Source organism: Tympanuchus pallidicinctus, unplaced genomic scaffold (assembly GCF_026119805.1).
Source record: "Tympanuchus pallidicinctus isolate F22 unplaced genomic scaffold, pur_lepc_1.0 scaffold1, whole genome shotgun sequence".
Classification (NCBI taxonomy): domain Eukaryota; kingdom Metazoa; phylum Chordata; class Aves; order Galliformes; family Phasianidae; genus Tympanuchus; species Tympanuchus pallidicinctus.
Window position 1 is genome coordinate 39,845,146 of NW_026294618.1, and position 27,744 is coordinate 39,872,889.

General features: G+C 37.9%; 1 protein-coding gene across 3 annotated transcripts in view; it reads right to left on the reverse strand.

Moving 5' to 3' along the window:
* ASCC3 (activating signal cointegrator 1 complex subunit 3) overlaps nucleotides 1–24,100 on the reverse strand; it is a 257,468-nt gene extending 233,368 nt beyond the window's left edge. The window contains exons 1-4 of one of the 3 annotated variants that reach the window (XM_052685015.1): nucleotides 23,782–24,100; nucleotides 7,844–7,987; nucleotides 6,045–6,195; nucleotides 328–911 (exon numbers count right to left, since the gene is read on the reverse strand). In XM_052685015.1, the coding sequence (XP_052540975.1) occupies nucleotides 328–911; nucleotides 6,045–6,195; nucleotides 7,844–7,933 (825 nt within the window). In that variant the 5' untranslated portion in view covers nucleotides 7,934–7,987; nucleotides 23,782–24,100. Of the gene's footprint in view, nucleotides 1–327; nucleotides 912–6,044; nucleotides 6,196–7,843; nucleotides 7,988–23,753 lie in introns of all 3 variants that reach the window. The other 2 variants (XM_052685110.1, XM_052685166.1) reach the window with 2 other exon arrangements.
* Nucleotides 24,101–27,744: the final 3,644 nt, after the last annotated feature.

The window sequence follows — 27,744 nt, forward strand, 5'->3', positions numbered from 1 at the left end:
AAAAAGTTTTCTTTGGTGCAGATTTGCAAGTTCTCATACTTTTATATGGTAGTTTAAAAGAGCAATTGCTTAGAAAGAAAGTACAGGAAAGGTCAGCAAAAAAAATAGACTGTATTTTACGAGGAAAAATGTGACTATTCACAAAAAACACATGCTGTTTCCACCATCTGTCTGGTGGATTGAGATTGCTGCCATTAAATTTTTCTAGAGACAAAGCAAGCATAGATAACACTTCAGTAATGTGCATATTGGCATAATCTAATATGAAATAATCTGGAATTTGTGCAACATTCAAATAGATACAGTATAGATAATACTCTACTGTACCTCATTTTGAAGTTCATCACCGCTCTTGGGAGAAGCAAGCATCTCATACAAAGTACAGCAGAGATCTTCCATTGTTGGTCCACCAGGGGTACCACCCTGAGATTCATTCAGATATTTTCCAACTTCAGACCATAAAAAAGAATCATCTACTTTTTCCAAAGACTTGAGATCAGACTTCTCATCACAGCAGTTCTTTAGATGATCCAGCTGGTTATTCAGAAATTTCTTATAATCTAAGCTTATAATTCTTTGAGCATCAGCCTCACCATTTACAGGCAGCTCCTCAGAGTGATCCAAATCATGCATGTCAAATGAAAACACTATATTTTTACCAAAGAACACTCTGTTATCACCATTTTGCTCCTCAGCCATCTGTATGAGGGCTGTAAGCTGTTCTTCAGTGAAGTGAGAAGCAATCCGACATGTGGCATTACAAGCTGCAGTAGCAGATGATGATGGAAATGGCCCAAACATCTGCTTGATGGCCTTTGTCTCATCATGACCAACACATTCTTTCCCATGAAATGTCTTAAAGAGAAAAACAGCTCCGCTTTCAATTGCTTCTTGTCCATTTTCAGCTCCAACTGTTAACAAAAACAAATGTAATTTTATACACTTCAAACTAATTCTCATTCATTGCTTATAACATAACTGTACTCAATTTCTCGCAAGTCTCATCAACAAAGATGTGAAATGACGACCATAATAAGAAGTAGCAATTGTTGCAAGCTATTGAATTATAAAATGCATGAAATAGTAAAGCATCTGTCTTCATTACCCCTTCTACTTATTAGAAATTCATATTAGGAATTACCATTGCTTTCTTGTTTTTCCAAGAGAAAAAGCATGCCTGGGTCTTATATTCACACTAGTATATTTACTGGCTTTTTAACAGCAACAGAATTTTATGTTGAAACAATGTTTATTCACTGCCTAATCTGAATATTCAAGCCAGACTAAACATACAGAACTCAGCTGGAAATTACTACATTCTTCTTCTGGTACTACGGAATGCATGTATATTACAAAAATTATCCAAAGAAGTTAAAGCAAATAAATGTGTGAATGTATACTTACTGACTTACCTACAAAAAACTTTAAAATAATATAATTAGAGAAAAAAATGAATTTACCTCTTACATAAATATTCTCAGAAGCACGCAAGGATATATAAATTATAAATATAAATATAAGCAAACGCTATATTATTAACCTGAGTGTCACTTAGAATGAAAAAAGTGAAAGGATAAAATAGACAGAGAGGCAGCATGCTTTTTTTTTTTTTTTTTCCCCCCTCCTTTTGTATTTTTTAATTCTCTCTCCTTGAATATAAGAACAATATGCGAAAGTTTCTCCTATATTTTAAAAAAGTGTTTTAAGAAGCCAGGCAAACTGCTCCACCATTTTCAGAAAACTAGCATTTCTTACAAGATTTCATAATTTTTTAAAGCATCTGAAAAAGCTTATTGTCAAGGTTTACAAACTGCTACTTTCAAGATGTCTTTATTTGGTCAATTCAGGATTGTCTGACATAACTCCAACAGAAAACAATACATTTCAAGTGAATAACTCCTCCACTGCTGCTAATTCAAAAGAGCTGCTGAAGTAAGCTACTTATTTTTAAAAGATCAATATTAAATTAAAAAAAACAAAGTTGCACTTCCTGCATAACTAATTAAGTTATTTTCTTATGAGTACCCAAAACAGTCTTGTGCCTGACTCCACTCTGCTGTCCAGTTATGGTCCTATGTATTTAAGTAACCAGAAACCTAACATACAACTTCACTACTTCTCTTGAACTTCATTAAAGTGAACTGTGAAAAGCTGACAAGCTCATGAAGATATTTTGGGTTGTATTTACATAATAATTAGATATCTAGATTAACTACATAAAAGTAAATACATACACATTCAAGATGCGTGTAAATACTTCTCAGTGGAAATTAGGTGGTTTACTCTCCTTGTTTATCCTTAACCATAAATGAATTAGGCTTTGATTTTTTTTTTTTTTTAAAGCTTGAAAACTTACACCTAAAACTGGGTTGCACAAACTGCATTCATATTCCTAATGTACAAATATGTACCATTATTTTACAAGTTTCCAGTAATAAAGCAGAAGTACACCATAGTTTTTAGTGCTAGCTCTCCTATCAGTGCCTTGTGTTTTGTGGAAACATCTCCTGAGAAAATAATTTCTCACCCTTCCAAATACATGTAGCCAGCAAACATGGCAATTCTTTTCTGTTTTCTCTTTTAAGCCATTGACATCATTTTGATTACTAATATTTCCTTATCAAGTAAATTAATAATTTAATAGGCAAATGAATATTGCCTAGGATGAAAGTTCATTTCCTTCAAATTAAACAAAAATAGCATGCAGTCAATTCACTCTTCTGACTGTACATCTCCAATGATGATGGCTGGAATATTACTGTCCATTCATTTTGTGCCTCAGTCTCTATATTTTTTTCTTCTGGTCACATTATGTCTCTGTTCAGAAGCAACAAGGCTGATGATTTTCTCCTAACTCATTCTAACTAAATAATCATGCATTTATTAGTTTTGCACTTTCCTTCCATCACAAAAAAAAAAAAAAAAAAAAAATTACCACTATGTTTTTCTATATGCTCTATTACTCTCAACCCACCATTAAAGTTCAGAGAAAAATGATGTTCTCACATAAAATAATTTTGTTCCACCAAAATGAAAATTAAAAAAATAAAAATCACACAGCTAGTACATATTTCTGTCATGAAGACAGCAAATACAAATCTGCTAAAATATTTTCATGGATAGCATTGTCAACTAAGAATATCAGATACTGATTTTACTTATAAAACTGATTCTTTTCCACTATCTACCATATTTTGCCCGACTGCTATACCTCACATGGTTTTACATTTTCTATTACAAACATGAAAGTCATATTTGTCAACCCTAACTACATTTTACTGTAGCATCTCTTACAGTTAAATTGTAACCAGTGGATATTTAAAACAACCATGCAGATCTTCTCCTCCATTTGTCCCAGGTTGCTTGTTATGGATATAAGTATTCAGAATAAAAGAAAATGACAGTGACAAATGTCTCTCCCGCTCTAATTCACAGCTCTAATTCTGCTGGACCAGAGCGGTCCTTATTTAAACCTTAGTTTTCCTCTCCCAGATGATTCTCACATTTAAATAGAATGTGCATCTCACAAGCAGTGCTTCCTCAAAAAAGCATACTGAGTGTTAGGTTACATTACTTACAAAAAATACCACAGCATCTAAAATGAGTACAAATATGGAAACTATATATTTCACTGGCTAAGAAATAAAAGCCACTACAGGATAGCTGTTTGAATCACATAAAAGAAAATGAATTAAAGGTTCATTAAAATAAAATATTTTACCTATAGCCATGAATTATAATTCCACAATAGACTTCAAGTCTTTTATTCATTTTTGTGATAACTTACAATAAAATCATATTCCTGTAGGAAAATGTCCTATTCTTATCTCTCAATCTGTAAGGATAGTGTTAAGACAGGTAGGTATGTAGCAAAACAATAGGAAAAGAGGTAATTGTTTTAAGTTAAAAGAGGGTAGGTAAGGAGGAAATTCTTTGCTCAGAGGGCAATGAGGCACTAGAAAAGGTTGCTCAGAGAAACTGTGGATATCCTGTCCCTGGAGGTGTTCAAGGTGAGACTAGATGGAGTCCTGGGCAGCCTGATCTACTGCTTGGCAACCCTAGCTGTAGCAGGAGTGTGAAACTAAATAATTTATCACGCCTCTTCCAACCCAAGCCATTCTGTGATTCCAGGAAAACTGGGATCCAACTGGGAAAAATTACAAGATTGTTTATTTGAAAGGCCGAATGGCAGTAAAAAAACCATGTGATGAGAAAAGAGAATCATAATGTTTGGAAAGGCAGTTTGGACACCACAGGGGTAATTGTCAGACAACTTTGAAACTGATGACCACAAGCTAGAGTGGAACAATGAACCAACTTATTTTTCTGACCATAGCATGCGTTTCAAACCTGGTAGCATGGCTGCCTGTATTTGCTCATGAGGGAACATGTGGGACGGATGGGTCAAGTATCCCCCATAACGCCACCTCAGTGCCTGTTCCCAGATTGGTGATATTGACATCTTCCTAATATCCTAATCCTGATCGAGAAGATAGAAAGAGTACCATTTTATAAAATGACATCAGTAGTATGTTATTTAAATGAAGTGCTGAAAGAAATCTCGTTAGCATCTCTAAATTCTTGAATGCGTTGGCAATGCATTTCAAGTCCATATGTGAAAAACAGGATTTAAAAACAAAGCAAAAAGAAAAACAACTAAATTAATAGCTATATTAATGCTACAGTTGCAGGATTCTCCTTAACCATCACATCTGTGTACGAAACTTGTATTTTCTATTACAGCACAGCAATAAACATCTCTTAAAAATTAGTAAAAGAACATTGTGTCAACAATCTCCAAAGAAGTTAAAAAGGTAGCATTTCCTTGATCAATTATCACTACAGCTGCCCCTTTCTATATTTTTTGTGAATAAACAGCTGATAAAAAAGCAAGAAAAAAACATCATTTAGAGCATGGAACAACTGCACACTGAAGTGACCCATGAGCCAATCTGATCTCATGTCAGATTCATTGAGTTTTTTAAAATCTTTTTTATTTTTATTTTATTGTTTTAGAATAAACATAGCTACTTCTCCAAACAAGTTTCATTCCATGAAAGGCATCATCATGATAGCCACAACACAGGCACTGAGAAGTCAAGGCATTGCAGAGCACAAGCATTCTGCACAAATAGTAAACAGGGGACTAAACTGGGAGCTACCCTTGGGTTATACTTCAGTTGGACATTTGTCAGTAAGTCAATTCTTATCTACTAAGCCTAATTAGTAACACACATCAGATTTTTTCCTACACCCTAAGAGGGCTCACACCACACCTTGCATTACTTTCCTCCAAACCTCATGTATCACCAATGCCAGCTCAAAGACATACACCAAACAACAGACATCTATACTGAGAAAGAGGTGGCCCTTCCTACAAGAATCTCTCTCAGGAAGATAGGTAGCCATACGCTCATCTTTTGGCATGGAGAGGTTAATTTTCCTACCAGCACAAGCTCTACTGTTGTGTTAGAAAAAGTGTCAAATTAAAAACAAATTTGTAAAAGTAACAGATCACCATGTTTATGATATGGGAGGAAAGAACCAGATAGCAGAAAGTTTAGAATATGTGCATCTTCAGATGAATTTAAAATGCTTGCCAGAGACTTGAGATACATTTGAAATTTTTCTTCTGATAATTCACTAAAGCAAAAAATTCACTCACTGCAACCAATTTTCAAGATACCAACTGTGTGGAATTAAAGCAGCTAACACCAAGACTCTTCTTTCTTCAGTATACTGCCATGACAAAAGCAGCTATTGCTTTTGCTTACTTATGGTAGATTACAAACCATAACATCACATAACAGTGCTATCAAAAAACAAGAAAGGGCATAAAAACAGAATCACATTTTAAAATAAAACAGAAAATGTAGTTGTGCACATAGTTGTCAGACTAAACAGAACTTCAAAGATACTTCAGAGCAAGACTGGAGTTAAAGTAGAACTGAAATTGTAATAGTATGAAAGTATGCAGGCAGACATCAGCTTAAAACAAAAAGCTAAGAAATTAGTTGTAGGATAATTTGAGAATTAAAACCTACCTATTTGTTTTGCTGCTTGTAATATAGTTTTCAAATCACCATTTACAGTTTGGTATTCTTTTTTGTCTAAATTGTCATCAACAAACTTTATTATCTTCTTCCAAGTAAGATCAGACTTCAGTAACTGTTCTTGTTGTTTTGTTCTTTTTTTCTGAAAATGCAAAATATTTAAATATTTTTATTTCAAATTTATGTACAGTCATTACTTTAAAATAAACAATAACAATGACAAAAACAACTTGAATGAAAGAAACTCCTTCCAATTTCACTCAATCAGTATTTTGTAACAACAGAAATTCATTTCCCTATTAACAATTCTTTACATACTTGAGTGTCAGGAATGAGAAAGATACTTACAGGTTGCTTTACCCATTCCAAGGGAAAATTCTTTAGCAAGCTAAACTTTTGCAACTTTAAAGAGATCTCAGGGAACAGTTAAGGTTGGAAGGGACCTCTGGGTCCATATTGCTCAACATCTGCTTGAACAGGGACACCCAGAGCAGAGTGCCCATGCCCACATCCAGGCTGCTTCCAAGGCCCTTCAAGGTGACTTCCCAGCTTCTCTGGAAAATCCGTGCCACTGCTCCATCACAGCACAGAAGTACTTCTTGGAGTTTAGAGGGAACTTCCTGTGCTCCAGTATGTGCCCACTTGTTTGGGGACCATGCACCACTGAACAAAGCTTGGCTACATCCTCTTTGCATCCTCCCTTCAGCCATTTATAGACTAATCGATGAGTTACCCTGAGACTTCAGGCTGAACAGTCCTAGCTCTCTCAGCCTCTCCTGATCCTCCAGTCCCTTTATATTCTTGGTGGCTGTAAGCTGTGCTTGCCAGCATGTACAGGCCTCTCTTGTACTGAATGGGCCAGAACAAGACACAGAACTCCAGGTGGTGCTTCACCAGTGCTCAGTAGAGAGGAAGCATCACCTCCCTTGACCTCGTAGTGACACTTCGTTTAATGCAGTCAAGAATACTGCTAGTGTTCTTAGCAGCAAGAACAGACAGCTTACTCATTTCACCTTAGTCTCCAGATCCTTTTCTGCAGAGCTGCTTTCCAGTAAGGTGGTCCCCAGCATGTTCTCAACCTCCCAGTTTCATGTCCTCAGCAGATTTACTGAGAGTGCCATATATCCTATCATCCAGATCATTCATGAAAATGTTAAGGACTGGATCCAGCACTGACCCCCAGGGTACTCCATTCATTACTGGCTTTCAATTAGACTACGTGCCACTGACCACTGCCTTCTAGGCCTGGGCATTCAGCCAGTTTGCAATCTTGTCTGCTCACACAGCCCATTCCTCAGCAGCTTCTTTATAAGGATCTTACAGGAAACAGTATCAAAGGCCTTACTGAAGCTCAGGAAGACAATATCCACTGCTCCCCACTCATCTGGTGATTTCATTAAAGAAACTTATCAAATTGGTTAAGGATTCACTTGGTGAATTCATGCTTGACTACTGATTATTTTCTTTTCCTTTGTGTGCCAAAAGACAGTTTCCAGGATAAGCTATTCCATCCTCTTCACAGAGATCAAGGTGATGCTGACCAGTCTATAGTTGAAGATAGAAGTGATGTTTGTTTTCCTTCAGAAAACCTCTATTTACAACTCTCTGCATTCGAGCTTCATTTCATATTACAGGCTTCTACAATGCATCTGTTATTTTAATGCATGTCTTGAAAAAAAAAACAAACCATACTTAAATTCACCATCACTAACTTTATTCTAAATACCACAAAATTACTTACTACATACACTAATAGTTTATAGTTTGGAAAAAAAAAAAAAGATATTTACCGTTAAGTCAGCTAATTCTTCACTATAATCATCATGTCTAGTGACATTTGAAAAGGAGCGTAGAGCGCCTGTAAGACGTGGCAAGGCCATCTGTTACTCATTCAGTGATCCATAGGATAAAAAATTAAATCCCAGTTCAACCACCTAGATGAGAAAGAAAGAAACAACACGGTTTTGTTAATGCTACAAACATGAGTTCATATCAGCAACTTGGAAGACTTTTGAACAAACAGATCTTGGAAGGCACTGTGACTAAAGAAATTAAATATCTCACTCAAGAACATTTTCAAGCAAGACTCAAAACAGGGAGGTGGCAGTCACAGACAGTAGACAAAACACAACGTGGTTACTCAGCATGTTCTCTCTATTCCCTAAAGTTATTAGTGCAGCAGCAGTTACTCCTTTAACACTGCTAACACAAGAGGATTGAATGAAATCTAGGCAACTGAACTTGGCTGCAAACAGCAGTAAGCAATTACCACCTGCTTGAAGGTCTCCCCTGAACCAGTGTGTACTGATGGGTTTTGGATCATTAACAGCCTCTAGCACTGGTATAGGGACATCCTTTTTGCCAACTGCTTAACAATTTCTAAACAGCAAAGTATGCAAAGAAAATTAAGACAGAAAAAAAGGACCATGTGTATCAGTGAACTACTATAAGAGAAAAATGGGAAAAGAAAAAAAGCAACCAAAGAAACAAAAAGAGAATGCCTTAGGATGTTTTCATCACACAGCTGCACACACACACAGCACTGCACTCTCCAAGACTGCAGCCTACTTCTGCACATTCTTATTTCCCATGCAAAACAGACTCATATCTATACAGCAAAACACATCTGTTTTTTCCAACTGAACTTGTATTCATGCCAAGGCTTTTACAAAAACTATTCTCAAAGTTGCTTCATTTTGAAAGGCGCCCACAGTTAAATTGTTCAATGAATTCCAATGCACAGCTACAATTTCTAGTGGTAGCAAGTAGATAGATTAGATTATTCTTGAAACAATTAATGATACCATTACAAATGTAATGGCCTGCATCATTCTTACCATGCCTGAAGACCATGAGCCATCCAGAAATCTAATAACTTGAAAAAAAGTTACTAAAACAATTTTTGAACATTCACACATTGCACAGAACTCCCTGCTTTAATCCAATTATCGTTAACTTTTTTTTTTATCTAATGACCTCATTTGTATTTTAGCTATCAACACTGCAATACAGCACAAAAGCAAATCAGCTCAGTTCCAATCACAGAGAGAAATGTCACCGCTTTGTCATGCATCTTTGCTTCTCAATCTAAAATGAAGTTGCTTTTTGGAAAAAGCTATCACAACAGCTGATATCCCTGAGAGAAATGCTATAATAACAATGCTACAAAATGTGAGAATATAACATTTAAAAAAACACCACAACAAAGAAAACAAACAAGTCTTTGAAGTAGATAGAGAGGACATGTTCAAATTCAAGCACAGAACCAGACATAAAAACAACTCTGTGACTTTTGAGATATTCAGTGAATATATGACATGTCACATCATAATAGCATAGTTCCTAGTGAAAACACACTGTCATCACCATAAGCACAATCAAAGAAGAGAACCAGTGTTCAAAATTTGAAGGAATATATCCCTACCCAACAAAAAAGATAAATCACTGATACTGCTCCAGCAACAGCATTGCCATTATTGAAGATGATGTTTTGGCTATGTATTTTCTACTTAAACTTTTTCTGTAGAATTATGGTCCTTTATTATAAAAATATTAGAATTATATTATTATTGCTTATTAATTTAGTTATCCTTTCTGAAATAGTATATACGGTAATTCAAGGAAGTCTGAATCCAATTTTTAAGAAGTCCACATTTCATACACACATTTAGGAGATTTAAAGCTTCTCCATCAGGTTTATTTGGTTAAAAAGTGGCTTTAAAGGAGTGCTTCTTCCTCCTTTACTAATTGAGTTCTTACTACTTTCTTAAGTAAAACACCTGGAATCCTAGAGGACAAATAAGGGCTTCTCTCCCCGAGCAGAGACTTGGCCAAACAGTCAAATCCAGCCCAGAAGCCCTACAGTTGAGCTTGTATTAATAAATTCTGCCCTACAAGCGCTTTCAAAATTTGCTCTATGGAGAGACTCAAAAGCAGCCTGGAAATGTTCCTGGGCAACCTGAGGTACAAGGTCCTGTCTGAGCAGGGGTTGTGCAAAATGACCTCCAGACGTACCCTCCAACCTCATTCATCATATGGTCCTGTGGTCTGAGCTGGCTGGCTTGACAGTGCAAATAACAAGGTTTCTGCACCTTATCCAAAGGCTAACTCCAGTGTTTGCATGCAATGCACATCTTCACAAGGGCACAGAAATCTGCCTTGTAAGGGGACAAAACCCACAATTTGAAAACAGGATAAATGCAAAAACAGGTATATTAACTTAAAATATCTTTCCATAACATATTAGAGCCATCTGTAAATGCCAGGTCAACAACACAGTGCCCATCTGACATAAAATATAAATTAACACAAAAAAATAAAGTGTAGGTTCATTAATTAATTAATTTACATAGAGCATATTGATAGACGCAAATGCTTTCAGACTGTATCAGCTACTGCTAGTCTTCTTGCAGCCACTGTAAGGTTAACAAATTCCTTCTGATTTGGAAAAAGTAAACCTGTTTAAGATGAAGCTGTGGGCAAACATCTGTATCAAATAATCCTACTGGTCTGTGAATAAAGATCGTTGAACCCAACTCCTGGCTCCCCTCACCACCAGACAAAACTCAGACCCTGTGGCTAAGAATGTTGTCCCACTCAATACTTCTGTAATCACAGCAATTCTGGGCTTTGCCTACTGTTCTGGGCAGCCTGTTTCATGCCCACTGCCCTTTGGTGAAGAACCTTTCCCTAACCCCCACTCTCTTCTGACACAGCTCCATGCCGTTCCCTCGGGCCGTGTTGCTGTCACAGAGAGCAGAGCTCAGTGCTGCTCCTCTGCTCTCTGTGAGGAGCTGCAGCCACCATCTGCTCTCCCGTCGGCTCCTCTGTTCTGGGCTGAGCAGACCAAGGGAAATTTAAAATAAGTGCAACTTTACATGGCAAAACATGTCAGGTTTTGCTACCAAATAAGAACTATTCACACACATCCTCCCACCATTTTTTTTAAAAAAAAAAAAAGAAATGGAATAGGAGTTTACAAATACCTAGCGCTATTCTCAAATTTCCACTTCCTTTTAAAACAAACTTATCTTTCCACTAAATTTCTGTTTGTAAAGCAAGAAAAGCAATATTCACCTTTGTGAGCTGTTGCGGGGAGGCAATATCTTTTAAAGCTTATTTTACTTCTCTTTTTAAAAGAAATGTGAGTTAAACATTGAAACTTTTTATGTGGAAAAGGAAAATATAAAAGCAGATTATATTCTACTAGAAGAGAATTCAAGTACAAAACCATTCGCATTTTATTGTTTGAAGAGAAAACTAACAGTCAGCATGTATCTCAGCAGGTTTTTCCTTCACTAAAACTAAAAACATTGTTACTGCTATTACAAAAGGTAACCAACATTACTGGAGAAGTTTTCTACTTCGCATTTTCATATTGTTTTCCTCCCAGTTCTGGCCTTCCTTTTCTTTTTCTGTAAGCAAATAACAGAACCATCTCTTTCTCTTCTCCACTAAAATGTTGCAAACATCACAATCCAATGTATTTAAAAACAAACAAAAAATAACATTTATTTTAATATTTCTAGCCTATTTAACAAAACTAGCCAGCTGCCACGTAGGACTAAGAAGGGCTTTGATCAAATGATGCACCTGTATTTTCAAGTTGTACATAAATTTTTCTTTACTTACAAATGATGGAATAACTCAGCATTAACAGAATTACAAACAACAATTGGTAGATAGGCTACATTGAAGTACCATCTTCTGTAGCTATCAATATTGGGCTTGGTACATCCCTTAAAAGCTTACAGCAGTTACCATGTTTAAACTATTTAAGGAATGTTTTTTTTTTTTTTTTTTTTTTTTTTTTTTTTTTTTGACCAGATTTTGGCTGCCTATAAATTTAAATTATGAACAAATTCCTTGCTGTCTGTGTAAATTTTTCATTTAGAAAACTAGAAAAAATTACTACTGGTTACTAAAGTAATAAAAAAAGACTTCAGATATCAACAATTAATAGAAGTTTGTTATGGACCAAACAGTACATGGATAAAAGAGCATTTCACTCTCAGTTACCACAGTGGAATAATTAATTCTAATGAAAAAGAAGCTAAAAAGACAAATGATGGCTGAAAAAAAGCTATTTTAAAACAATGAGGACACTTGCATTATCACAGAATCATAGAATGACTTGAGATGGAAGGGACCTGAAGGAACAGCAAATTCCAACCCTCCTACCGCAGGCAGGGTTGCCAGACACTAGGTCAAGTATCTGATCAGAATGTCCGTGGCCCCATCCAACCTGGCCATTAACACCTCCACGGATGAGGCATCTACAACATCTCTGCACAACCTATTCCAGCACCTCACCACTTACTCAGTAAAAATCTTCCCCCAACATCTAATCTAAATATCCCTTTAGTTTAAAACCATTCCTCCCATGTCCTGTCACTATCTACCCTTGCAATAAGTTGATTTCCCTCATGTTTATAAACTTCCTTTAAACACTGGAAGGTCACAATCAGGTCTCCCTGCAGTCTTCTCTTTCCCAGTCTGAACAAAGTCAGATCCTTCAGCTTATCTTCACAGGGAAGGTTCTCTAGCCCTCTGATAACCTTTGTGGCCCTCCTCTGGATCCACTCCAAAAGCTCCACATCTTAAATTCACTTAAACTTCTTACTCAAGCATTTTTGTTGCAAACAGTCCAAATACAGCACCTAACAATAAAGTTGGCAGTTACAGATTATAAAGCTTTAATAGAGCCTGAAATATTAATAAAAAATGGCAGGCTAATGCAAAGTAGTTAATTGTAGTACTAGTTAACAATAATATTTTCCAGTTTTGTATTTTGTACCTACATAAGCTATACTACTAATAGTATACTCTGTTTACTTTCAGATATCTCATTTTCTGCAACAGACTTAGACATCACATTGGAATTCTTTTGAGATGCCTGTATTGCACATTGCTGATCTCCACTCCACACAAAGATGGATCAAAAACCTGTTGCATTTTTGAAGGGGAGACATCAAGATAAAGATGTGTGTGTCCAGGCAGGCTCAGAGGCTGCTTGGTACGTGGCATTGATCTCAGCCAATATCAAAACTGGAATAAATGCTTCAGCATAAGGAAGGAGTAAAATAGTGACACTGCGTGCCATCCACCCCTCCCTTTCTCCCAGCAGAAGAGCTTATAGGTACACACATTAGCACTTCCAAAATATCAAAAAGTGTTCTGTCCTAATATCTCACTTCAAAACATTGGTGAAATAGATCTGGGAGGATGAAGTGGCCTAACATTACATAAAGGGAGAAATAGATGCACCCAAATATCACAAAATTCTCCAATTTCCCCAAAAAGAAAAATAAGAAACAAAAAGTAATAGTATCAGAAAATGTTCTTATGAAGATATAGCTAGTGGCACTGTACAAGGAGATCTAAGTAGAACAAAATTATGAAAGAGGTAAGAGTTATCACAATCCTTTCTAGAAAGATTTGTCAAATACTATCTATATAAACATGAGTGAATACCTTTATGCAAACAAGACAGATTAACACAAGGGTTACCCAGAATAGAATAAACTTTGCTGTGCAGTCACCTGTGTCTCAAGGATAACAGGCAACTGTGCCTAGACATACACAACTACTAGAAACCACTGGTTTCTAATGCTGGCCTGTAAAACATAACTGGAGATACACACTCCGTAAGTTCTCCTTACAGTACCTCACATGCCTACTGCATTTCTGTTTACAATGCACATATATGCAGACACTAAAAGTAATTACAGAAGAGTACCATGCAAAGCCTAATTTCCACTTCTTTTAGTGCACTTAAACAAACATCCACCAAAATTCTTCCAGGTGGTGTAAAATCATTTTTGAAGATCTGTGCCTGAACCATGCTGAAGATTCAAGGTTTGCTTATGACAGGCATTTGGGTGGGATTTAGTCCCTAAGCATCGTGCCTAACCATAGATATTTCAGACCCTTTTCCATATCAATGCCATTTCCCTGAGTTAGCGTGGCTCATGAAACCTCCACACACTCAGAAAGAGCAGCTGGACACATGATTACACAAGGTTCTTAAATTGACAACAGCTGTGTGTTTAAGCACCTGAATCACCAAATTTATCAACAATTAAACAAATGCTCTAAATACTACATTGCAGACCAGTTCAAAGTAACTGGCAATTTATTATTTACTCTACGCCATTATTATCCCTTATAACTCTGATCTCCATCAAAGCACAATTTCAATAAGCCTCAAGGTTGGAACTGAATGATTTTAAAGTGAGAACATCTCCTCCAAATATTTTTGAAGGAAGTACAAAGCTTTCCCTCTGAGAAAAATATATATATATAAATTTTTCAGCATTTAAAGAGAATTTCAGTAAAATAAAAGACCAAGACAGCAATCCCCAAGAGTGCCTGTATGCTATTATTCAACTTACAATGCAAAGAGATGGTATGAATCCGATTGCTCCCTTACTGCACATTTACTCAACCTGTAAGATTCCAAATACAGCTTGGAGAAAGTTTCTGAAACAGGTTAGAGAGCTAAAATCAAAACATTATGGGAAAGTATTATGGAAAAACATAGAAAAAAGTTTTAAAGAGCTATATAACAACCCACTAGCTGCCTTAAATTTTAAGAAAGCTATGTTCCTATGAGACAAAATTTAAGACATCTAATGTAGGTGTCCATGAGGCCCTGATCTTTTTCTCAGACACAGAAATGGAGAGGCCACACAGCTAATGCATCACTGCACAAACATAAGAACTCATGGTGTTGCATATATGTGTACAGTATCACTTGTAATTTTTATAAACTGACTGGACAGACAAAAAAAAAGAATTGGAATTGTTCTGCCTGTGTAGGCAAGTCCACCTGTATCAGTGTTGAAACTCTTACAGACATGAAAAATGAATTTTCATGAAATTCATTTGACAAGATAATGAATGAAAAAATCAAGTTAACCATGGAGGAGTGTCCTCTGAAGCTGAAACCCACTGAAAGAGTTGCTCCAGAAGTAATGCCTCCTGCTTATTTCCAAGGAAACTACAACAGATACAAAGAGCACAACAAGACTACTCAATGGAGCAAATTCTCAGCTACGAAACACAATTTTTCAAGTCACCTCCATTAGCTATGCATTTTCGCCAGCAATGAACAAGATCTACATGCCACACTTGTCAAAATCTGCACCAGGGAGGTGACCCACGGTTGCTGTCACCACTGCTGAAACACATCACCCATTGCCTCACTGTGCTCACATCCTGTGCTCACAAACGTGTTTGATCTTCACATACATTCAGTAAGTATTGATGAATGTCAGTGGATGCAGGTCTTTTTTTTTTTGTGGAGGAAATTAATGACATCTTAATTCAAACTCCCACCTCAGAAACCATTTTGTCAGACTGCCCCTCTGCTGCCATGTGTCACATGGCAACAAAAGGTAACGGAACATAGATGGGAAAATTCAACCTCTACTGCCACACCACTATCTGCCTCCAACATTGTGAGCCAACAAAAGAAATTAGGAGGCATAACTTTCAGAGCAGCCTTGGAACCACCAAAGTCATTATGAACGAGTTGGTTAAACAATTCTGTTTCTGGTCTTTATGGCACTTCTATTTTATACATTGTTGAATTCATCATGAAAAGAAGATGTCTAATAACTGCAATGACTTGTAAGTGGCTCATATCATTAGCTTCAACAGAAATGGATCACAAAATTCATGCTATATTCAGTACGGTGTAAAATGAACTCAATTTTCATAGAAAAGCCATTGGAAGAGTTCACATCACTTGGAAAGACAGAATGTCAATTTTGAATTAACTGTCTTAGCATATATCACAAGTCCTTGTCGAGCACTTCTGCAGTAATTAGTTATGGTTAATAAAATCACTGCACCTAGCAGACAACTCACAGCAGTTGTACAAGCACAGCACAGCCAAGACCAAGATGCACATTTAATCTTTAAGAACAATTGTTCTATGAAAGCACTGAAGCAAAGCTTCTCATTTACAGTGAATATTAAATCTTTTTTCATGTTCAGCAATTTCATCAATAAAATTGGTAGTAATATGGGTAATGCTGGCAATCCGAAATAAGACAAAATTCAAGTTCTTTAAAGTAAACTACACAATCATTTTTCAAAAGTGAAATACAGAGATTTTTAGAACACTTCCAAAAAGTTCCACATTCTATAGTATTTCTAACTTCAAACAAACAAAAAGAATTGTCATGTAGCAGATCAACTTCATCTATCACTAAATGAAAACTTCCCAGAACTATAAACCACAAATATGTTCATTCTATTTCCAGCATCTTTTGTGATAATCATGATAAACATCGATAGTTGTAATTAAGAATACAGAAATCTGAAAAAAGTGAGCCATTACACATAAATAAAGATAACCAATCATCCATGCAAAAGCAAATTTCAATAAAATAGCGCAAGTAATACTGTGTAATTTGTTTACTATATTTAATAACGCAAAAAAAATAACGTTTAATGTTTACTATATTTAATAACTGAAACGTTGTCTCAGTTTTTTAGTAGAAGAGGAGGCAAAAAGTTATGACAAAGTTCCAGGAAAACTCTTTGATATTAACTTCAGTAACCATACCCTAAGGCTGATTATTTCCAAAGGGCAAGCTTCTCAACATCAAAACTGTCTCAGGGACACACGCACTCTTCACTGCAAAGATACAGTAAATATCTTCCTACAGTTACACAGCAATTGCGAGCCAAAAACTGTAGATTCTATCCAGTTCACTGCTACAACTGTTCCAACTCTGAATGTGCTCAGAATACCCAACCTAAATGTCACAGACCAGATAAGTGTCCCCTGAATGTTACTCACTAAACTGCTGTGTTTAAATCCTACATCAGTACATCACTATGTATTTTTTTTTCCAAGGGTGAGTAGATTTAAATGGTATGGTACTCCTCAACCTTTCAATATTCCTCCTAAAGTCTACTACTTTTACTTATTTATTTAATCAATGTACCCATCTGCCAGATGCAGCTCCCAGCAACTTCTAATTGAAACGGAGTCCGTCTTTTCCAAGAGCTCACATACTAAGAGGCAACTTCAAACAAAACAGCACTTCAGGTATTTAATGATCAGCGAATGATAGATTTCTATTTGAAAATAAAATAAAAATAAGAACTTAAAGGGAAAAAAAAAAAAAAAAAAAAGAGAGATATTACAGACATGTGATACTGCAGTGCTTGCAAACTAAAAATCAAATCTAAAGCTGCTGACAACTCTTTCTGGGCTGACTGCCTGTAGAATTGGCAATGCATGTGGCAAGATACTTTAATAAAAACACCCATACAGTTTCCTACAGTGGCAAGACCAAACTATTATTTTTTCCACAATTCCTACAAACATCAGAAATGCTTCTTTCATGAGAAAATAGAGAGAAGGGGAACAAAAAGCATAGCATTATTATTCCTGTCTGATATAGTGAGAGGAAAATACCTGCATTACGTCTTTAGAAACATGATAAAGCTAGAGCAGATCTGTTTCCAACTGTAGCATTTTGAAAGGGTCACACGTAGCCAAGTTCTGCTAGAATGTACATAAAATTTCTCAATGTTTTAGACAAATTGTAGCTTAAGCTAATAACCACATTAGTCAAGATTCTCCTATTTCATAATTAGAAGTTTCATTAATATTTATGCCAGGTATACAAACCATGTTCAGATTTAAGGAATTGACTTTTGAAGACTCCTTACAAACAAAAAATGCCATACTAACAAGTAAATGACATAATTCGTACTTCAAATGCAGCACAGAGAAGCAAGGAGTTTTCACTTGGGCACTAGCAGATGCCAATGGGTTGAGTAGTTTTTTGCATACAGTATTTAGCAAAGGTGATAATATGTAGGGAAGAGTAAGTTCTTCATTTTAACATTTCAGAGCCATATACATTCAAAATATTAGAACCAGACATCACTAAGTTTGTTTTCACAGAAACACAGAACTGCAGGGGCTAAAAGGGACTTCCAGAGATCACCAAGTCCAGCCCTCTGCAAAGTAGTCTCCCTACAGCAGGCTGCACAGGTAGGCGTCCAAGCAGATCTTGAATATCTCCTGATAAGGTGAATCCACAACCTCCCCGGGCAGCCTGTTTTAGTGCTCTGTCACCCTTACTGTGAAGAAGATTCTTCACAAAGTTGTGTGGAACTTCTTGTGCTCCAGTTTATGGCCATTTGCCCTGGTCCTGTCCCCACAGACTGCTGAAAAGAAGTTGGCCATGTACTTTTGTCTCCCACACTTAAGATGCTTACAAACATTATTCAGATCCCCTCTGAGTCTTCTTTTCTCAAGGCTGAACAGAACCAGGTTGCATAGCCATTCCTTACAGGGGAGATGCTCCAGGGCCTTTATCATCTTTGTGACCCTCTGCTGGACTCCCTCCAGGAGATCCCTGTCTTTTTTGTACCAGAGAGCACAGAATGGGATACAGTATACCAGGTGAGGCCTGACCATGGCAGAGTAGAGGGGGAGAGGGAGGATCACCTCCTTTGACCCGCTGGCCATGCTCCTTTTAACGCACTCAACTGACTGTCAGGTATTATCCTCACTGGGTACTATCTTTTCCTAAGTTACCAGTACTATTTCACATTCCTCCCATGCAGTTCTTTTTCCTTTATTATACAGTCCACCATTAGAGCTTCACAGTAAAGTCCGTGATCTGGCTGGAGAGGAGATAAGCATTCACTGCAGCCTATGTGGCATATGGTGCTGTGCTTGCATTGATGGCTAGAACTGTGATGGCAACACACCAGTACTTTGGTACTGTGGCACAGTGTTTGCACAGCACCAAGCCTCATTTTTCCAGCAAGTTTAGGAGGGAACACAGCCAAGACAGCTGAGCCAAATTGATCAAAGGGACATCCCACATCATGTGATGCCATGCTCACCAATAAAAACCCAGGGAAGAGGGAAGGGCCATTCATGGTTAAAGCATTTGTCTTACAGAATCATAGAATGGGCTGGGTAAGGACCACAGTGATCATAGAGTTTCAACCCCCTGCTATGTGCAAGGTCTCCAATCACTAGACCAGGCTGCCCACAGCCACATCCAGCCTGGCCTGGAATGCCTCCAGGGATGGGGCATCCACAGCCTCTTTGGACAACCTGTTCCTGAGAGTCACCACCCTCTGCGTGAAAAACTTCCTCCTAATATCTAACCTAAAGCTCCCCTGTCTCAGTTTAAAACCATTCCCCCTTGTCCTACAGCTGTACAGCCTCATAAACAGCCATTCCCCCTCCTGCTTATATGTTCCCATCAAGTATTGGAAGGCAACGAGGTCTCCCTGGAGCTTTCTCTTCTCCAAGCTAAACAAGCTCAGAACCCTCAAACTTTCTTCATTGGAGAGGTGCTCCAGTCCTCTGATCATCTTGGTGGCCCTCCTCTGGAACCACTCTAAGAGCTCCAGTCCTTCCTGTGCTGGGGGGCCCCAAGTCTGGACACAGTTCTCCAGACGAAGTCTCATAGGAGTCAAGTAGAGGGGGACAATCACCTCCCTCTCCCTGCTGCCCACCCCTTTTTTAATGCAGTCCAGAGCAGGGTTGACCTTCCAGGCTGCAAGTGCGCACTGCTGGCTCATGTCCAGCTTCTCATCTACCAGGATCCCCAAGTCCTTCTTTGTAGGGTTGCTCTGAAGGAGATCTTCCCCCAGTTTGTATAAACACTTGGGATTGCCCCAGCTCAAGTGCAGCACCCTGCACTTGACCTTATTAGATTTTCATGGGCCCACTTCTCCATCCAGGTCCCTCTGGATGGCTTCCTTTCCTTCCAATGTATCAACTGCACCACTCAGCTTGGTGTCACCTGCAAACCTGCTGAGGGTGCACTCAATGCCATTGTCTGTGTCACTGATGAAGATGGTGAAGAGCACCGGACTCAAGACCCCTAGTGGACGCTGCTTACGACCAGCCTCCACCCTGACACAGAACCATTGATCACAACCATTTGGCTGAACAAGCCAGCCAATTCCTAATATATCAAACGGTCCATCCTTCAAATCCACACCTCTCCAACTTAGAGAGAAGAATGTGGTGAGGGACCATGTCAAAGGCCTTGCAGAAGTCCAGGTAGATGACATCCACCCTCTTCCCCCCATCCAAAGAAGCCATCACTCCATCATCAAAGGCCACCAGATTGGTCAGGCACGATCTGCCCTTGGTGAAGCCACACTGGTTGACTCGAATCACCTCTTTATCTCATATGAAGACACTGCTTTCTCTAAAGTTTCAGGCAGTTGCCTGATAAAAAGAAGCAGTGAACTAATTTCTCTTTTTGTTTTGTTTGGGCATACAGCTTTTGCTTTCCCTATTAAACTGTCATTATCCCAATCCACCTTCTTCTTATCTTTCCTTTATTTTCTCCTTGTCCTGCAGTTGTTATATAGAATTTCAAGGGGAACAGTCTATGCATGCAGTTAGAATAACCTCAAGGAATAGAAGCACAGAAATCTTTCCCATCGCAGTAAGCATTGTTACCACAGAATGAGAGAAAGGCACTTCTTCCCTGAGTCACATTTTTAAGCATCTGAACTAAATGTTGTTGCCAGAGCCAGAAGCCAAGCACCCACACAGCCACTCGCTCAGTCCTTATCCCAGTAGGATGATGGGAAAAGAACAAAAACTAGAAAACTCATGAAAAAAAGAAGAGATATAGACATTTTAACAGACAAAGGGCACATACAACAACAACAAAAGGAAATCTCTCATCACATCCCATATGCAGACTATTTCCTTTCCAGCCTCCAATCTGGGACACCTTAGAAACCAACCCCCTTAATCTCAGTTTTTACACTGAACATGTCACTACACAGCATGTAGTGACTTCCTGCCCTCTTGCAGCCTATTCACTAGGCAGGCAGAGTGGGGAAAAAGGAAGCCCTGATGCACCGCTGAGCAATAAACAAAACACTAGTGTGCTATTTACACTGTTTTAGCCACAAACTGATACTGCTATGATAGAAGTAAACTTTAGTCCAGCCAGAGCCAGTACAAGTATCCATTAGCAGTGCTTTCTGCAAACAAAGGAGATCCAACTTGTCAAGGACAGATTAGCATGAGGAATGCTCCAATGATAGATCCCTGTAATAATACCTGCACTTCAAGAAACGTGAAATTGTTAATCTCTGCAGGGTGATAAGGCATTCAAAAAGAGAGGCATAAATACACAATGACCGGCTATTGTAAGAGTATACATATACTTTTACATAAGTATTGGAATTAGGAGATACATTATAAAATTGAATGTTACACTGAAAACAGTGTCAGATGGAATGCCTTTCTTATGGAGAACATAATTAAATCTGAGAATTCATTGTCACAAGATGCCAAAAAGACTAAAAGTTTAAGCATGCTCAAGAAAGGATTAGATGGATTAGATGAAGTCATCTAACTTGGTAGCTATTGAACACAACAGCTTAAAGGCAGCTCATCACTTATTTAAATCACTGAGTGCTGAAAGACAGTAGGAAAGCAAAAGCATCACTGTATGCTTGTTTGTTGTTGGCTGGTCTGATATCAGAACATATCACAAACACTTGCTATTTGCCACTACAAGAAATAACTCCACGCAAGACAAACATTTTGTGTAAAAATAGAGCTTTCGAATCAGATGGAAACAAAGATTCTAGAGATTACAATTTGGGATTAAGGTGCCCCACATCTCTAAAATTAATTGCCCAGCCATTATTTCCTTCTCTTAGCTCCAACTCCACCTATCACTTTTCTAACAAACTTCTAGCAACACATTAGAGATCATTTGTTAATTAGGTATGTACAGAGCAGGGTTTGTTTTTTCTTCTTTCTTTAAGCATCGAAACATAACTTAATAAAAATCACATAGGCTAGAAAATGCCCAATATCAACTTCATTAATTGTTACTAAAAAAAGTCAACTGGCAGAAAATTCCTTCCACTAATCAATATCAAGTGACTCTACTATTGTCTTTATTATGCATCCAGTTTTAGAATGACATATCAGTGTAAAAAGGTGCAGTGGAGGATAACAAAAACCCATCCACCTAGAAGACATAACCTCACTGGAAAGATTCAGCACTAGCAGGTTGTTTAAATTACTGGGAGGAGCAGCTACAAAAAGGAAGGAAGAAGAAAAAAATCGGGAAGATGAGCAGGGTGCAGACCTTTTTTTTTTTTTTTTAAACTTTAAAACAGGCCAGTTACATAAGTATCGCTTTAGGTTTAGCTTCAAAAAAGCCTCCATAAATACAGAACTGCCAGAACTGTCATTTGACATTTAAATTATTTTCTTTCTGAATCAGTGGAAAAGCATATCAAAGCTACCTGATCTCCTCCAAAAGCTAAGCTAGCTTACAGAAAAAAAAATAATAATAAAAAAAAAAAATAAAATAAAATTGAGGCCTAATAAGTAAACTAATTTAAACAATTCATAAAGAATTTTATGAATGCTTTGTCCCTTGACAAACACTGAAGAACTAGATGGGATTCTGTCAGTATTACCATACGAATGGAAAGGAGTTCCTCCATATACCTACACACCTAGATCTTGGATGGTGTAAGTTCTGTCATGGCCAGAAACAACTCCGATGCTAAGGAAATTATTTTGTTACAGAGCTTGCCAAAAAGCAGAAGCTCACTGATACAATGTAGTCTTCTGATAAAAGCCAGTTTGCATGCAAACTAACGGCTGGTTAGCTCAATCATTTTTTTTTTCCTGAAAATATAAAACTGCAACCTACCGTGCTGGTGGTAAGCATTCTGATCTCTTCTCTGGAATTTCCAACAGTTTTTTAGCTGCAATAAGAACTCCAGACTATGGCTGACTCAGCTCTGACTCCAAAAGAAAAGGTAATGAAAAAGTAAAACAGAGTGTAATGGGAATGTTCAGAACTCTGCAGAAAATTGTTATTTCTATTTCAATAGTTCTATTTCACAGCCAGTCCTTTAAGAGGCCTGAAGATTGAAAGAGGTCACTACAAATGTCAGCATATTAAAAATTAAAAAAAAAAAAAAAAAAAAAAACACACAAAAACAACAACAACAACAACAAAAAAAAAAAAAAAAAAAAAAAAAAACCCACAAGTTAAAGATTCAGGACTTATAGAAGCTTTAAATGTTCTTTGAATGCCAACACAGTGTACTCTCCTGAAGCCTCTGAGTGGTAACCTGCACAGCACTAGAGATATAATGAATCAAACTACCTGAAAACACTCCACAGGATCATATTTGTTTTCTGGTTTGTTGTTGTTTTTTGCTTTATATATAATATATATATATATTCGTTTCTACTGCTGAGTTTATTGATACCAATAACAAGTACCGAAAGCATTCATATCCATCCAACATCAATGCCGTTTTCCCCTTGGCAGCAAGCCTCTTACTCCTGCTTCACTAAGCAAACCAGCAGGGAAGGGAAGGGGTCAGCGTTTAATCTATGCTCGCAACAGGGCAGCTCATGCCCCAACACCCGCTTGCCGAGAGCAGGTAGGGCCAGCAGCCCGACGACGCCAGGCCTGGAGCTCCACGCTCACCCCTCGTGGAGAGCCCTACTGCACTGCGCCCGGCCGGAAGGGCCACGGGGAACGACAAGGGCTGGCTCCACCGTTAACATCGCGGAAGGAGAGTAAAGCTCGGCCGCCACGGTGAGACCAGCTCCGGCCGAGGCCAGGACCGAGGGACCACGCCGCCGCCGCTGCCGCCCTCCCCACTCATCGTCCCGACCCCCGCCCGCACCCGGCCGCGCACCTGCCTTCCGGCTTACCGGTTCCGCTGCCGCAAAGAGCCGACGAGGCGCGACGCTGCCGTAAAGCGAGCAGGCGGGGCGAGAAGGGTGCAGTGCGCGGTCATGTCCTGGTCCGGCCGGGCGGATTTGTTGGGCGGTTTCTCGCTGATCCTTCTCACGTGGCCACACTCGCAGCACAGCTTATTCAGTACCTCGTTACTCACTCTGATGAGTGTTTCTATGGCTCTTCCCCTGCGTGCTCGCCGAGTCACTCCGCGCTTCCTGCTCCCCAGCCCGTTTTAAGAGCGGTGCGTGCGCTACGCTCAGGCCGCCTTCCGCCTTATCCGCTCTGCTGTGTCCTTGTGGAAGGGGCCAATGGCACCACAGTGGAGCTAGAGAGTGGACAGAGGGGGAAGAGACAACGAGGAGTGTGAAATAGCTTTAGGCCGAAACCGAACCAAAGGAAAAAAAATTCTCAACATGAAGTGTTTGTCTGTTTGCAAGTATAAAGGTACTCTTATCTAAGATCACTGAGCTGCTTTCACCTATATAGCACTAGCAAGCAGTTTTTTTCTTAAAAAAAAAAAAAAAAAAAAAAAAGCACTCCTCTCTCTGTTTGCCTATGTGTTTATTTGTACAACTGAAGGTGTCCAAAAGCACATTACCTAAAAGATGGTAGTGTACTCTATCCCAAGCTAAAAGGGAAAAGTACAAAGTTCAACAGAATCAAATATTTCAGTTTTGGTACGCAGCCATGTGGAACTGGATGCAGTGTTTCTAGATCACTTCTAGTCTTTCACAACTGTAAATACTGGAAAAACCCAATTTTCACCAGCTCTGTTCAGTTGTCATGTTAAAAAACAATGAGGTTCTGCAGAACTAACAAAGAGTAAGCATATAGTGAATCTCCTGTAAATATATCCTGATTACCAAAGGGTTCCAATTCTTCACAACTATATTTTCAAAGCAAATACATGCATTTTATAAACACAGTATCTTACATTTCTAGTGCGTGGATCTCTAAGCCAAAGTTAAAAGTAATTTAAAAAGAGCCTCTTCAAAATCCTCTTATGAGTTATTCTAACATGCTATTTTCATTTTTATTTTTTTTTATTTTTTTATTTTATTTTATTTTAAGAAATGCTTGTACAATCTGACACCGACTTGAAGAACAAATCATCTGGATATTGCTTTCCAGAAGGTAGCACTTCACTTTCACTTGTGAGTGAAAGCTGTCACATACCACATACTACAGATCTGTACTTCTTCCCTGACTTCTTCAAACATCACATAAAATCAAGGTTCCAGTCTAATGAAACCAAGACATTTTTATCTTCTAGACAAGAAACTGAGGCAAATTTTTCCAGATCTATATATCCATTTGTAGACACTAAGTATAGTTTCAACATTCAACATCACTCACAAATTTCAAATTATTTTTAAACAAATATTTTATTTAAGCAACCTACGCTCTCAAATGTATTAATCCTGAATATGTAAATAAGGTGATGTTTTATAACAAAGCTATTATCTGCTAGATTTTTTTGTGTGTGTGATCCAGAAGTTCCAGAACAGAACTCATGGAATTCATTTCATCCAATGCATGTGACTTAAAGGAGACTTATTGCTGAAGTACACCAGAAAAAATAATAATTTTTTTAAAAAATTAATTTTTAAAAGCATATGTGTAAAAACAATGAATGAAATTTCATTCACGAAAAATATTCACAGAGAGGACTTCATCTTGGAACAATTTATGTTCTTGCTATAGAGAAATCTACATATGAACTCATCTTCTGCATTTGCTAAGAAAGCAGAGAAGTCATTTAAGATGATATCCATCTCATCTTAAAATCAGAAGAATCATACAGTAAGGATGCGTGCTTCCCAGTTATCAGTAGAGGGGAGTATCAAATGACCAAGTAGATACATACATATTACTGTAATATCTACAGTTAATAAAGGGAGTTATTCAAGCTGCAATTTCATCTTATTTGTGGACTAAGAGAGACATAAATGGAAACTACAGGGCACGTTCAGGAAGAATTTACTCTCAGGAGAAAGAAAAATTTCCTTGTCATTTCTTTTTAAGTCATTCTCTTGACATCCACACCTTAACTAACTTTGTGTTCATTCTATTTTGTGTTGTGCCCAATCTTTGGCAGCCTTTCTATAGCACACAAAATAGTAGTTTACGACCTTCCTATCATTTGTTATGCTCTTAAATAGGCTGAAAAATATCTCTGTCTTTTACACCTGTCAGAATGACCACACTAAGAATTATGACATGAAATTACAGTCTGGAAAGCAAGAGACATCTTATTTTAAGTTTGCAAAACACCACAAAAGTTTATATGAATGAATACTGTATTCCATATTTCTAACTTTATTTGTACACTAACCAAGCAACACTGTATTCAAGGCTGTACAGTAAAAAAAAAAAAAAAAAAAAAAAGTGATAGCAGTACCTTTCATGAGGATACAAGCACTATGAAAGAAGGTGACAAAAAAAGGAAAAAAAAAAAAAAAAGGAAAAAAATTAGCTCACCCTTTCTAACAACCAGTGACAGCCCAATAGGAGCATACTCCCTTCCTTCACCCCTCAGGCAAAGACTTGTTGCTTTCTTGTCTGCTAACCTTTAAATGAGAGTGAGGAGAGGCAGACCAAGAGTTCACCTGTTCTGGTCACTCAGGTACATTGCTTGCACCTGAGCTCCCTGGATTAGCTACATCTGGTGCTCAACCATTGCTTCAGGCTGTGACTCAGCAATTCTGCTGCAAAAGCTAAGCGTGGTTTCTGGAATATAAAACAGTGGGCACTCACAAGACCCGATTCTGGTTACTGTGAATGCTGCTAGCTGATAATGCTTTGTTTATTCTCTGCAAAAGCACTAATTCTTGGGCTATTCAACTGACTCTTTTGTTTTTAACAACTAAAACAAAGCTACTGTTAGTGTGTGAGCCATGGATTTTACAGTTACTTGCTGCATACTTCAGGTTCAGTAATGACATAGACTAGTATTTAGAATGTCTTTGTCTTTCCTTTGTCAAGAGAAAACTTGAGAATATCACTGTGGTCCAGAAAATTCAACAAATGCAGGCTCTGTTGAGATTGTCTGACAAACCTGACAGATATACTTGACTTGTTGTTGATCTCTGCTGTGATGAAAGTACCACATGTTCAGAACTGAACCACTGTCTGCAGATGCCGCTGTTACCAAAACTGGGAGAAGAATTTTAAATCAATATTATTATGTGAAGATAATGCAGCTTCCTTGGGACACATCCAGAATGTCTATTGCCTATGATTACAAAGTAATCATATTGTGCATGGCCACAAATGCAATGCCAGCAAAAGTTGGTGCATTAGAGACACTGTCATTCAAATGAGCTACAATTCTCTCCAGTCATCTTGCTCCCATGGCCCTTAATACTTAATTTAAAATTTCACAGACACTGCGAGACATCTGTGAATTCTTGAAACTTAATACACAGTGCATCATAGAAAATACTTCTGTAGTGGCCGCTGCTACATAAAAATTCATAATTTAAATTTGTTCTCTGAGACCTAAGACTTTTTTAAAGTAATGCAGGCTATAGAAAGGGAATATATCATCCTAGTTATTACTTGTTCTTCCATTCTGCTCTGTGGCCTCAGTGTTATTGTTATTATCTTCTACCAGATATGAATCTTGGTTTAATATCTACTTGTGCTTCTTTATCACAATGAATTTTCAGAGCAATCTTTTGTTTTGTCCAGAGTTTTTAGGGTTAATTAGTGGCATGATATTCCTTCTCTGCTAGTGAATATCAGTGCATCTAGAGAATAGAATCATAGGGTTGCAAGGGTTGGAATGGACCTCAGGAGATCGTTGAGTCCAATCCCCCTGCTAAAGCAGGTACCCTATAATGGCTCACATATGTAAGTGTCCAGAGGAGTCTGGAATGCCTCCATAGAAGGAGACTCTGCAACCTCTCTGGGCTACTTTTTCCAGTGCTCCA